Below are 15,000 nucleotides of genomic sequence, written 5' to 3'. Positions count from 1 at the left end.
CATTGTAGTACAATACAATATTTTAAGTATATAAAAGCGTTTCCCCCATACAAGACATAAAAAACAAAAACTAAGACATGGTTTAATTTATGTCTGGGGAAACCACTGTGCTCTTTTCTGGTGTTTCTCTAAGGCACAAAAAACATTTTGAAATTGTTGTTCTTTTCCAATGCCATTTTTGAGGGGCACTAGCCCCTCATATATACAGGTTTAATTTGTATGTTGTTTTAGTTCAATGTTTGTTTTAAAAACGGCATTGACAATGAAGGGAAAGTTTACGTCATCTTGTCCCTAACCTAACACAAACATTAAATGCCATTAAATTAACAATAAAGATAATTTAATGTTTGTTTTGACACCGTTTGTTTTATATCACCATTACCTAATCAACACGAGTTAGACTTTTAATATATTAGCGCCCCTCACTTCACACAGTGTGATTTTTAAGAATGTACCCTGCGGGGTGCAATCAAATGTTGCTTTTGCAGTGGTAAACTCAAGGCCGATCAGAGCAAAGGCTGCTAGTGGGAATGTCACACTGCCCGAGCTCACTTATTCAGCCGTTCACGAGACGGTAGGTAGAACAATAGGCCTCAATCTAATACTAAAAAAACACTAAACATTTTACTGTTATAACATAAGCATAAAGGTTTGGTGGCGGCAGCTTTGGCATTTCACCCAAAACAGCTGCAAGTGTCAGCAACTTCTCCCAGGCTTCTAGATTCCATGGGAAGTGGAAAGAGGTGGTCAGCAAGTCCGTGTGTTTTGCTGACTTTTCACCTCCACAATAACCTCATATTAACCTTAACAGCAGCTGTCAGTGGAAACTGTTTCACCTGGATACTTGGCTTGCATTGCCCCCCCTGGAGCAGCAGGTGCTGCTGCTGCAACTGCAACAACAGACTAGGCCATAGTAAATGGCTAGTCATGGTTTTGAGCTGATAGCCAGGCTACTGTATGACAGGCATAGACGTTCAATGTCTATGAGCAGGTGCTGTTTTTGCAGACTTTGGCCAGACACACACGCACACGCGCGCGCGCGCACACACACACACACACACACACACACACACACACACACACACACACACACACAGACAGACAGACACAATAATGGTTGAACGCTGCGGTTTAGCCTGGCTGGCTGGCTGGCTACACAGAAGAAGAAAACAATAACAGGAGACTTTGCTGACGTCCAGGGCTTACGTAATTCCTCTGACTACAGATGGGAGACAATGTAATAAACGTGCATGCAGACATACACATACACGACCAGGACGAGATATATAGCCTACATATATGCCCTGGTGGGAGAGCTTTTGGGGGGGGTGACGTCTTTGTAAACAATGGCTGTCAAAGAAGAAAGCCACTGTCGTGAGCAACAGAGCAAGGATTTCTCCCAATGTCCCCAGAACCGCGACAATAACGCTCCTAAAAAGAGGCCTAAGCTTCGGTTTTAGAGGCACGAGGGTGTCGCTCGCCGACAAGAACCGACCCTAAACGAATGCGACGCGCGTCGGCTTAAAGATCCGCTCCTGTCGGCAAGCGACGCCGTCTATTATAGACGTGAGGATGATGATGTTGTTTCGATCGGTTACGAACATCGTTCACATCATCACACCACGGAGTCACGGGGAGACGGAGGACGGAGAGGAGGAGGAGGGGATGGTGGGATGAGGGGGGGTCTTACCTGTGTGGAATATGTCGAGGGTGATGATAATAACAAAGCCCTGCTTGCTGCCTGCCTGCCCGGGGTGCTGCTCGGGCCGCCGGGATACAGATCTGTACTGAGCCACTTCACTCAGCAGCCTCCTCACACCGCATCGGTCCCCACGGCGCCATGCGAACCTCTCTCTCTCTCTCCGCTCAGTCAGTGAGTCCGGATCCAAATCTATTTAGGTATCACAGCTTATAGTCCAACGACGACCTACCGAGCCTGTCAAAAGGAGTCCACTCACGCACGTCCTTCTTGAAAGCTAGTTAAATGTTAAACAAAAAAAAGGAAAAGCTAGGGGATTTCCACGCAGGGACTTTCCACCCACCCATTTCTCTCTCTCTCTCTCTCTCTCTCTCTCAGTCATAACCTGAGGTAGTTGCAGTGCAGCTCTCTACCGGCAGGCAGTCCAGATCCTCCTGTCTGACACAGTCTCATCGGGCACAAAGGAGCGTCACCGGGGGACTCGGGCGGGAGACAGGTGGGATAAGCATCATTCTGTTTCTGTCTCACGGTAGTGACGGTACTGAATTTATACAGATAGAACAGAACATAAAGTAAGTCATGCATATGGTCGTCATCGCCTAGTCTAGATTAGAAAAGCACATGATGGGGCTGGCTGGGATAGGAAACCAAAACTGGATCAAGTCTCACAACAAGTAGTTGTAGACTTTGAGCCTAGGGTGTGTCACGTGTGTATGTGTGTGTGTGTGTGTGTGTGTATTTCCTAATCTCAATATAGCACCACTCAGAGGTAAGTATAAATGAATTTGTAATGAATTTAACACTCAGGGTTTATTACCCCCCTGGAAATTCTCCCACATTTTAAGGCTGTCAACAACTTGGAAAAGGTTTTAATAGGGTCAGGGTGTGTTCACTCCTCTTTAGTTTCTCATGCACAACAGAAAGACTCCTTGGTCTTGGTCAGGGGATCACAAAGGCTGTGCAGGTAGACCCAGGCGCACAGATAGGGGGGGACGGGGGAGTTCGACCCCCTCAATTTCATGAGGAGGGGGGATTATCCCCTTAAAAAAAGCCATGTACCGTGGCTGCATGTGTTTTGCTGTGTTGGCAGTGTTTTGCCGTGAAATCCGCAAAAAAACACGGAAAATCTGCGTAATTATGCGCAAAAGTGGGGGGGATATCCCCCCTCCTCATGACATTTTTCGCACGCGCTTTGCGCACGTAGATAGCCCCCAAATATGTCCCCCCCCAGTTATAAAATGCCATCTGCGCCCCTGGGTAGACCACATGACATGCCCCAAAAATATATATAATCTATCACTTGTATTAAGGTGACTTGATTGATTGACATAAAAAGGGCCTCAAACCCACAAGAGTGTTGCACACAAACGTCAGTGGCATTACAAAGTTATATACAAGAAAACATACAATTCCATTTCTCCTCTCTATTTCCTGTTCCAAGTGTGTCTTATGTAACTATTTCCAGCAAAGGGATAATAATTATTTTGGTCAGTAGATCTTGTTGAGCTGCATGGTCATTTTGAAAGTAGCTTTGAAAGTCAAAAAGTGTGGGCACCCCTGATCTTGGTGTACACTTATACACTTTGACTATAGTATACCCAAATGCAAACCATGCACAGTTACTGCCTACTCAGTACTCACTCATGCAGGAAACAGAAGTTGCAAGGTTTACCTTGCAGCACAGATTGACAAAGATCATCCTATAGGTCTTGTGCAAAACTGGCACAATGCTGTTGACTATTTGACTCATATCATAAAATACTTTAACTTTAGTCAGCATAAGAAAACCACAGAATAAGCTTGTGTCACTATCCGGCAGTGCATCCGGCTGGTTCCTGTTCGGGGGAGGGAAGGATGGGGAGGGTCATATTGGTCATTGCAGGTACTGCTACGGGCTGGGGAGGCACCTGTTAGCAAGGAGTGTTGGGCTGTAGGAGTAGGACGAAGACTTATAGGTATAAAATCAGTGTTTCTCAGTTTCTCTCAAATTTTACAATTTGCAGGAGATTATTACTGTAAATTATCGATTAGCTTTAGGATTTTGTTTTATAAGGGAAATACCAGAGCAAACTACAGTGAAATAATACATGCATTATGATTATTAATACACATCTATGTAAATTATCTTCCTCCAGTCCACAGACACGTGTCAGGTGTGTTCTGACTATATGCCCAGTCCCTCAGAGTGAGTTCTGAACCCACAATATAATAATCTTTGTGAGCTCAGAAGGCCCCGGGGCCAGGCCCCATCAAGGGTGCAAAGCAGTGGTTCTCAACCTGTGGGTCGGGTCCCCACATGATTTTGAAAAGACCATTAATGCATCAAAAGTACTCAACAAATAAACTATAAAAATCACACGTGTGTGAAGTGAGGGGCGCTCTCATCATTATACATCATCATACATCATCTCATGAACAACTGCAGTTATGTGATTGGTTCGACGATTCGCTCGTCTACATATGACGCAAATTTGCCCTTCATTAATGGCATTTAATGTTTGTGTTGCCACAAATTTACGTCATATTTGACGGACATATGACTTAATTTCTCCTTTCATTGGCAATGGCAAATATGAGACGTGTGTGGACAAATACTGAACCACTGTTTCCCAAATGCCAGTGAGATAAAAGGTTGAGAACCACTTGTAGTGTCAGTCCTAAACTGGACACTACTCCGTGATTGCTAAAACCGAGAACTAGTTTAGACGTGTAATAAAACCAAAAAAACTTGATTGATTGATTGATTGATTGATTGATTGAAATATTTATTAACAGTTCGCAGAATTACAGTACATTTCAAGCACAACTCAATGAAATTATATTTATTTGCCGTCACTTCAGCAGGCTTGCAACATAACAGTCAGCGTAATACAAACGATACAGTCAACAAACAAACTGTTTGCCTCTTCACCTCAGCAACACCTGAGCATTGTTCCCCACTTCCTAAAATAGCCTGGCCAACCTTGGCCTTGACCGTGACGTCATCAATTATATAAATAGAAACAAACAGAAAATAAATGGCTCTTACACCACTGGTGTAAAGCAGTGGTTTCCAAACTTTTTCATGTCAAGGACCCCCAAATTGACACTAATTAGCCCGAGGAGCCCCATTTGAAAATATATGCCAGGGACCCCCATAAGAGAAGATTTTTAGGGCTCTAGCAGTGATTCCCAACCCGTTTAATTTCAAGGACCCTATATGTCTTTTTACAATTTATATTGTAAAATCAATGTTAATTTAACTCTGAGAGTGTACAAATGGAACCAAATGGGTTCCATTTGTGCACTCAGAGTTACATACCCATAAGGGTCCATTTGGTTCCAAACTATCATTTAGCTGGGGACCCCCTGGAACTCCCTCAAGGACCCCTGGGGGTCCCCGGACCCCACTTTGGGAACCACTAAACTAAACACCAGTGAGATAAAACGTTTGGGAAGCACTGGTGTGAAGTAACAAATTACATTTACTGTAGTACTGTACTTGAGTACAATTTCAAGGTACTTTTACTTTACTTGAGTATTTAATTTTTGTTATACTTTATATACATCTACTCTACATGTCAGGGGCAGATATTTTACTTGTAGCATTCTACAATATTTGAAATACATTGATTTGGATTATTAATACAAACCCTACAGTAACCACTATTTTATTCTTTTATGCTTTTTACTTGTAATATTGCTACTTTTACTTAAAGGACGACTTCGCCCATTTTCAACCTATCTGCTTTCACCACTGCATCCAGGTATGAATGAGGTAACAGAAGAACCCAGGGGAGAGGAGAATGTCTCATTGTTCTGTTGGCCCACTGCGCCATGTGCATGAAAAGCACCTGGGAAGGCTGGGATCTGGAATGAAACCAGCACCCACCCACTGAGTGCACAGCTTTAGAAGCAGATGAGGCTCTCTGGGTACAGGCCACAAGCACAGGTCACAAGCAACTTTTCTAAAAAAAGAAAGAGAAAGATTTGTTTTTGGCTTTTGTGCCTTTATTGATAGTTACAGACTTACAGTGAAGACGGACATAGAGAAGGGGAGAGAGGGGAGAGGGGAGAGTTGGAAAAACTCATGCGACTCACGGTGCTATGGAGGTTCATTAACTGATCAAGCCTGCCCTCTAGTGGCTTTTATATCGAAACACAGGCGTGTGTGTGTGTGTGTGTGTGTGTGTGTGTGTGTGTGTGTGTGTGTGTGTGTGTGTGTGTGTGTGTGTGTGTGTGTGTGTGTGTGTGTGTGTGTGTGTGTGTGTGCTTTAAAGCATGCTTTAAACTATAAGTTTAAAGCATGCTGTAATGCATGTGTTGTTCTGATATTTTCACTCCTGCATGAGTTTTAATTTTGTATGCTTATTGGTTAATCAATTTGTTGAAATTAAAATATATATAAATGTATATATATATATATATATATATATATATATATATATATATATATATTATGTATTTGATATTTAATTGATAAAGTAATTGATAGAATAATCAATAGTTGCATTCCTCACACTCTCCTCATTATCTCCCAATCTGCTGATCTTTTCTCTTTCCCTTTCCCTCTCTCTTTCCCTCTCTCTTTCCCTCTCTCTCGGTCTTAACCCCCCCCTCTCTTTCCCTCTCTCTCGGTCTTAACCCCCCCTCTCTTTCCCTCTCTCTTTCCCTCTCTCTCGGTCTTAACCCCCCCTCTCTTTCCCTCTCTCGGTCTTAACCCCCCCTCTCTTTCCCTCTCTCTTTCCCTCTCTCTCGGTCTTGCTCTCTCTCTCTCTCTCTCTCTCTCTCTCTCTGTCTGTCTTAACCCCCACTCTCTCTCTCTCTCTCTCTCTCTCTCTCTCTCTGTCTTAACCCCCACTCTCTTTCCCCCTCTCTCTCTCTCTCTCTCTCTCTCTCTCTCTCTCTCTCTCTCTCTCTCTCTCTCTCTCTCTCTCTCTCTCTCTCTCTCTCCTCATCTCTCTCTCTCTCTCTCTCGCGCTCTCTCTCAGTGGTGGAAAAATACATTTTGAAGTATAGTATCTGTGGTTCATTTATGTTTTGTAACTATAATCTAAATCTCCAAAGTAGTAACTAAAGCTGTCAAATAATTGTAGTGGAGTAAAAAGTACAATATTTGCTTCTGAGTTGTAGTGGAGTGGAAGTATGAAGTATTGAAAAATGGAACACTCAAAGTAAAAGTACCTAAATTTCCTCAAATGTACTGTAAATAGTTATTTATACACCATGCACGCTCTATGTACTTGTTTTTCTCTCTCTCTCTCGCTCTCTCTCTCGCTCTCTCTCTCTCTCTCTCTCTCTCTCTCTCTCTCTCTCTCTCTCTCTCTCTCTCTCTCTCTCTCTCTCTCTCTCTCTCTCTCTGGGAGTTGAAACTCAGGGGAGCTGTCAAGGCTTGCTGAGTCCAGGCTAGTTCTCACACAAGCCTCTCCCTGGGTGGGGCATGCAGGGTGTGGGCCTCATCATAATGCATGACTCACAGCTGTTAGCAGGCAGGCGTGTGAGGAGGAACAGGGCGTGTAGCCTATACGTTCCTTATCAAAAGTATAGGCCTACACGTCACTGTAAAACAGTGTTTGTTTAACTCAAATGTAACCAAATGTAGTAGGCCTACACATTGTGTGTGTGTGTGTGTGTGTGTGTGTGTGTGTGTGTGTGTGTGTGTGTGTGTGTGTGTGTGTGTGTGTGTGTGTGTGTGTGTGTGTGTGTGTGTGTGTGTTCTGTGCACCACCATATGCCACAAGGAATGCAACCAGCAGTCCTGTGACGAGTTTTTCTCCCTGGAAATAAAAACGTCTGGGTTTCCGAGGCTATGTGACGAGAGCTACAACGACATAAGTGCTACAAATGGATTTTCAAACCAATCTCCCACAGGAGTATCAGTTGTTGCATTAGTTTAACTAAGAACTGTCACTTTCCTGGGGCACGGTGGCACAGTTGGTAGTGCTGTCGCTTAACAGCTAGAAGGTCCTGGGTTTCGATTCCCGCTGGGGACACCGTGTCACTTTCCAATCAGTTCATAAATGAAGACCCTGCTATAGAGTACACAATGAATGAAGACCCCTGCTATAGAGTACACTATGAATGAAGACTCCTGCTATAGAGTACACTATGAATGAAGACCCCTGCTATAGAGTACACTATGAATGAAGACCCCTGCTATAGAGTACACTATGAATGAAGACCCCTGCTATAGAGTACAGTACACTATGAATGAAGACCCCTGCTATAGAGTACACTATGAATGAAGACCCCTGCTATAGAGTACACTATGAATGAAGACCCCTGCTATAGAGTACACTATGAATGAAGACCCCTGCTATAGAGTACACTATGAATGAAGACCCCTGCTATAGAGTACACTATAAATGAAGACCCCTGCTATAGAGTACACTATGAATGAAGACCCCTGCTATAGAGTACACTATGAATGAAGACCCCTGCTATAGAGTACACTATGAATGAAGACCCCTGCTATAGAGTACACTATGAATGAAGACCCCTGCTATAGAGTACACTATGAATGAAGACTCCTGCTATAGAGTACACTATGAATGAAGACCCCTGCTATAGAGTACACTATGAATGAAGACCCCTGCCATAGAGTACACTATGAATGAAGACCCCTGCTATAGAGTACACTATGAATGAAGACCCCTGCTATAGAGTACACTATGAATGAAGACTCCTGCTATAGAGTACACTATGAATGAAGACCCCTGCTATAGAGTACACTATGAATGAAGACCCCTGCTATAGAGTACACTATGAATGAAGACCCCTGCTATAGAGTACACTATGAATGAAGACCCTGCTATAGAGTACACTATGAATGAAGACCCCTGCTATAGAGTACACTATGAATGAAGACCCCTGCTATAGAGTACACTATGAATGAAGCCCCTGCTATAGAGTACACTATGAATGAAGACCCCTGCTATAGAGTACACTATGAATGAAGACCCCTGCTATAGAGTACACTATGAATGAAGACCTCTGCTATAGAGTACACTATAAATGAAGACCCCTGCTATAGAGTACACTATGAATGAAGACCCCTGCTATAGAGTACACTATGAATGAAGACCCCTGCTATAGAGTACACTATGAATGAAGACCCCTGCTATAGAGTACACTATGAATGAAGACCCTGCTATAGAGTACACTATGAATGAAGACCCCTGCTATAGAGTACACTATGAATGAAGACCCTGCTATAGAGTACACTATGAATGAAGACCCCTGCTATACAGAGTACAGACATGAATGAAGACCCTATTTCTGAGAGGGCAAAAAGTATAGTGAGGGCGGTGCCAAGCAACCGTGCAACCAAAGTGCATGTAGCATGTGAAGTCACAAATTGCCAGTGGTGGATAGTAACTACTGTACTTAAGTGCATTTACTCAAGTACTGTACCTTAGTACAGTTTTGATTATTTTTTACTGGAGTATTTCCATTTCAAATGTACTTCTACTCCACTACTTCCCAGAGGCAAATATTGTACTTTTACTTCACTACAATTATTTTAAAACCTTAGTTACTGGTTATTTTATAGATTTTGATTATTATTACAAAACATACATTAACCACGTCAGCCAGCCCTATATCTATATAACGGCTATTTGAAAACTAAAGGCTATTTCTGCAATAGGATATTGATACTTTTACACAAGTACAACATGAATACTTCTTCCATCACTGCAAATTGATTGATTGATTGATTGAAAAATGTATTAACAGTTTGCAGAATTACAGTACATTTCAAGCACAAACTCAATACAAAGGCTGTTAACTGTGAGTGGACGACCCAATTAAGCATTACACTTGTTTCCAATAGGGTCCACCATGTTCAATTCATCACTAATATTATCCCTTAAGTTACTAATGCTGCCCCTCTTTATTAGCCTGGTTAATAAACCAGACCGAATCAGCCGTTGGCAAAAAATGTTTTGCCCGCGACAGTGTTGTGTGATATTAGTCTGGCTTATTAGCCAGGCTACCTCTTTATCTCCTGTCCCCCTCCTTTCTCTTTCTAGTTCTCTTTTCCCGTCTCCTCTACTTGAATTCAATTAATTGTAAACAGTGTACTGTATTTCACATGCAAATCACTCTGAAAATGTAGTGTTATTGTCTCCAAGAAAACAAAATCTTTATTGCATAAAAATACACACAGCTCAAAAAATTCAAAGTACAGCAGAAAAAGAAAAATGGATGGTCTCAAGAAGTGGAAGGATGTTAATAATACATAGTAAAATCCATAGGGTTAATTTATCTGCTGAGCCTAACGGCTCCATTTGGTTATATTTGTACACTATGTGACTTATATTAACACTGAGGATTTTACAGTGTAATAATAATAATAATAGCTACCGTACAGCCACGCTGCCAGCATTAATGATTGCCGTTTTCACAGACTTCATGTCACCCCCCCAGCCTGTGTTGGTCAAGCCCTATTTACAGGTGTAAAAAGGTTACTTTAAAATCTAGCATACAGAACTGAAGTGTGAATAGGCAGGCCTTAATCTGTTTTAGAATCTTCTCTGAATTACTACCCATGGTAGTACCAAAGCAGACTTGAAGCAGGGGAAGATATTCCGTTTGCTTACAAAAATAAATAATACTCTCTTCAGCTGGAAAAGATCTTTGAAATCAAAACAGTCACTTTTTTACACATATGAATAGGGCCTCAGACTACACTGACAAATCTCAGATCAATAATAATTACATCCCAATTTATTGTAATCCAAAAGGCAAACCCGGACCTGCAACAACAACTACACAGGTCAACAAGTTAAGGCACAAGTTTTATATACAGTATACAGTTGAATCCTTGAGTGTTTATTTAACTCTGAAGAGTACACGCATAGAAACAAATGCACCAGTCGGAGTTAAATGAACAGTTAGGATTTCATTGTGTATCGTGTGATTGTATGAAGCAAGGTGTCTTATGAAGTCAGTAGATATGACAGTATGAGGGACGCCAAAGCCTACAAAGGAATGTTGGAAAAAAAAAACACTCACGTATGTTGTCCATTAAACTGACTCTTGTGACATGTGTATTGTTGAAGCATGAGTTCAAGAAATTACATAAGTGAGACAATGCTACACGAATGTAAAAAGGCTGTTTCAAGGATGGACAATATACAAGACATTGGAAGTTACTATATTATTACTATATTATTATTGACATCCACCCCAGTGGGGTGTGAACTGTGAATATTGGTCGATGGCATAAAAATGCATAAAAAACATACCCAAGGGCCATGAAGAAGCAAAAAGGAAATAAAAAACTTTGCATTTACAAACTCACAATCATCATCAAATATGTATCTATTTACCCATAGAGTGGGTAGTGTTCCCTAACAGATGTGACCACACAGCAATTAGCCAACAGTCTTCCCTTTCATTTCTGATGCAAAAATACACTTTTCTGGATCGGCAGATGGGGAAAACACAAAACGGGTGGGGGTGAACAAACATCAAAATGCAGCCATTCAAATACATATACAATGTCTTTGTCCAATGCAAAATATACTGTATGGATTACATTCAGATTCCGTATCTATATCTTTTTGTTCTGTGTTCCCTTTTATACAACTACCTACGTAACACAAGATGTGTTTTAGGATATGAGATTACGGAAAAGCTCCTTATAATATAATACACCACACAAACTTAATAAACTATCCAGCATGATATATTTGTCCAGTCATACAAGATATCTTACAGTGGGATTTGAATGTAACGTGGACAGCTCTCACCAAGATGTATCCAAAGCTTGAAATAGAAATTATATTAAAGCTACAGTAATAACAGTATGCCTTACAGAAACTGAACCCTTATCTTAAGTGCACTTAGGTGATCTTGCATTGAAGAATTACAGGTATAATCTATGCTATGCTTATGAAGAAATGCTGTAGCAAAGACCAGAGTTTTATGGGGCTGAATTAAAGAATTTAAGAACAAATGAAACTGACATGAAAATGTCCAATCACAGTCCAGTTCCAATAAGAGTTGTCTAGTTAGTACTTCTAGTGGCACTGCCCTCGGTCAGTGGGGAGGGCTTTTCCACTGGCAAGCCAAATCAAACCGAACAAAACTGGACAGTGCTGTTCTGGCCAAGACACACATCCACCATAGCTCCTGGGAAACGGGACAATGTGTAGAATGCTCAGTGGCCAGCACAGCACAGATTCAGCTCCAAGTGAGAAGAGTGTAATTGACTGTGGGTTAGCGGTTTGAGTCTCTAGGCAGAAGAGTAAATGTATTTGGTCTTGGCCAGGCCTGTCAGCTCATCCTCATAGCGTGGCATGCAGCAGAAGAGGATGCCACAGCCGATGGCCAGGATGGTGGCCCCCCAGCCGAAGCCGTAGGCCCAGGTGTAGTCGTAGTGGCCCTCAAAGATCTCTTCGCTGAAGTAGAGTGGGAAGATGATCAGTGCAATGAACTGGAGAAGCACTGTAGGGAGGAAATAGAAAGGGTGAGAGGTGTAGAGCAACAGGAAAAGTCAGACATCGATTAATAACCGTGTTATAATAGTCACACTGGATTATTTTTTTGTTCTGCTTTTATTACAGTTTTTTTTTGTAAATAATCTTTTCCATTTGTATTGTTGGCATTCTGTTGATGAACCAGACAGACACTGAAGATGAACAAATAGAGGTGGGTATAACAAGGCATCCAGTCAGAGATGAAGTCAGACAACATTAACAATAGTGCTGCTGACAAGAGTTACGGAAAGACTCTTTGCATGAGAGAGTAACAGCAACATCTACACGTCATCTGTGTAACCGAGGTGAGTCAGGATTCATAGGACTGCATCAGTTTCCATACGAATCTCTCCACGCAGCTGTTCTGGAGAAAGGCGTAATCTCTAACACCATGTCCTCCCTCATTGCCCCATGTCTCACTTTTCTGTCCTAGAAAGTGGTGACTGATTTATGATTCACTGTGTCCCTTTCCCTCCCTGGAGCACAGGCAGGGCTGGTGCAGGGTTTAATAAATGGTACTTCTCAAAATAATATTCTACAGTTCAATAGGGGCACTTAATCCATATTTGGAACTCATCCAGAGAGCAGCAGATGTTTGCGTTTAGCTTTTACTGACAATGTCAACCGCCATTCTTGACATAATACAGTAGGTCCCATAGAATGGTGTTCTGAATATGATGGAGTCCTAGAGAGGCAAAATTGACATACTGTAGTACAGGACCCATATGTCAACAACGGCATTACTTTGTTGTAGAGGAGAATGGGCAGTCCACTCCACAAATTAGCAGGAAAACAGAGAGCGAGACAGCATGGGGCCTCTGAAAAGACTAAGTAGTCCTATATTGTGCTATGTTACGATTCTACTACTTCTGGGCACAACAATAGCTTTACTATTGTAACATTGTATGTGCTGGAATGGTATAATAGCATAATCATGTTTCGGAATACTTCTATCTACCATATGATATGTTTTTTTGCCACAACTTCTCAAACACACTCTCTCTATACAATTTATTGTTGGACATTGGAACAACTTTTTCCAAAACCCATGAGGTATTTTAAGGCCCAGGTTATGGTTATGTCAAGCTTAGTCATATTGTTGTGACATCATCATCACAATGTGTGTGGATGTGCATTTCTGTTCCTATGATCTCACAGTCAGTGGGGTGAGTCAGTCAGATGGGCAGACTGTGTTGTTCCCATAGCAACGTCATATCCCCCGTCCCTTTGCCTCTACCCAGCAAACAACAGACTCTCTCCTCACTCCACTCCACTGGTAAACTGTACTTCACTCCACTTCCTCGCTTCAGGACTCACTCACAATGACTGATTCCCTCCCCTCTTTGTTCTCAGGATTGATGCTCCTCCTTTACACTCATTACGTAAGTCATTGCCCTCCTTCACTCAGACGGTCAAGCTTAAGATGCTCCCCCTTTTTTTAAATCTGAGCCATGGCCTACATTCCCTCCTTCTTGCTCCCTTCTTTCCAACTTTCACCCCTCTCAAAACTCTTCCCCTTCTTTCTCTGTCTCACTCTCCCTGCTGCCCTCAAGACTCACACTCCCTCACAGTATGTCGCTCTCTCCTTCCAAGATTCACATACTCAGGTCAGCGAAGGCGATAAAACTGAGGAGCTGTTGAATTAACAGCTTGACGACTATAAAGTCTGGATTTGGTTGGAGTTGCTATGTATAACCATAGCTATGTTTCATTCCACACACACACACACACACACACACACACACACACACACACACACACACACACACGCACACGCACACGCACACGCACGCTCTGCAGGAAGCAGTGGTCAGCTCTACTGACAGTATGACCCCAGAGAAAAGAGAAACACAAGAAACTAGTAAAGTGACACTACCCACAAACTTAATGGATGCTTCCAACCCCTGCCCTCTGGCCAGAGACTCACAACAATGGATACAGTTTTCTCCCAACAGCGATCCGTCTGCTCAACCAGGCTGGGACATAATGGGCACGTTCGGAAATACCACACCAGAGTGCACTCGCCTACATTGCGCTCAGTGCGCTGTTTCCGAACACGCCCAATAACTGTCCCCTGCCTTTTAACTGGCTACTATCTAAAATATACTAAAATATCCTCTTAATTTTGTGATTGCGGTTTATTGTGTTGTAGAGGTTGTGTTATGTCTGTGGTTTGTGATATTAAAGTACAAAAACATATTTCCACTGAATGGACAATACTGTATTTACAGTTATTTGCAAACCACTCAAAGCCTATAGTTAGTTGAAAATACAGAACACTACCTAAAAGCAACGCAAGCATCAACACACTCGCCCTCTTTGTGACACCGACATATTTGTCATAGCATTCAGAGTTATTGTTCTCTAATGGGAGATGTGACGTTTTTGGTCTGATCAAAAACATGTGTGAAAAGCATGGTTCTGCTGGCTGGAGCCTCTCATTTCATCACACAGCTCAAACTGCTGCTCAAGAGTGCAGATGGTTTCGGGTGGCCTGCTAGACCCTTTTGTTTAACCCATTTTGGGCAGGAACCCCTTTTGGTGTTAGCATTATGTTATGCTTTAGCTATTGAAAAATAGGAGATCTACAAGCTCATAGCGCGGCACCGAGTGCCGCGCTACGAGCTTGTAGGTCTGCTATTTTTGAAAAATCGAAGAACGACTGACATAGAAACATAGCTTTTTCAGAAAACTGAAGACATTTTTGGAATAGGGCAGAAGTGGTTAAATATAACAAACTTAACAAAGTTCAGTCGGTGCATAACGTTATTTTATATATTTACTTGTGCTCATTGTGTAATTAAAGTGAAATGTTCCTTTCATATACTAGATTTT

General features: G+C 42.1%; 2 protein-coding genes across 2 annotated transcripts in view; both read right to left on the bottom strand.

Moving 5' to 3' along the window:
* Positions 1-2,030, bottom strand: part of tnfaip3 (tumor necrosis factor, alpha-induced protein 3) — a 19,410-nt gene extending 17,380 nt beyond the window's left edge. The window contains exon 1 of the mRNA XM_079511649.1: positions 1,691-2,030. The gene's annotated coding sequence lies outside the window, so the exon portion shown is untranslated. The remainder of the gene's footprint in view (positions 1-1,690) is intronic.
* Positions 2,031-9,797: 7,767 nt separating this feature from the next.
* The window catches only part of perp (p53 apoptosis effector related to pmp22), a 16,399-nt gene continuing 11,196 nt past the window's right edge, over positions 9,798-15,000 (bottom strand). The window contains exon 3 of the mRNA XM_079512614.1: positions 9,798-12,133. Within this exon, the coding sequence (XP_079368740.1) occupies positions 11,922-12,133 (212 nt within the window). The 3' untranslated portion in view covers positions 9,798-11,921. The remainder of the gene's footprint in view (positions 12,134-15,000) is intronic.

This window comes from Electrona antarctica (genome assembly GCF_951216825.1).
Source record: "Electrona antarctica genome assembly, chromosome: 10".
NCBI lineage: Eukaryota > Metazoa > Chordata > Actinopteri > Myctophiformes > Myctophidae > Electrona > Electrona antarctica.
The sequence above is the reverse complement of the archived record's forward strand: the minus strand, read 5'-3'. Positions and strand labels throughout refer to the sequence as shown.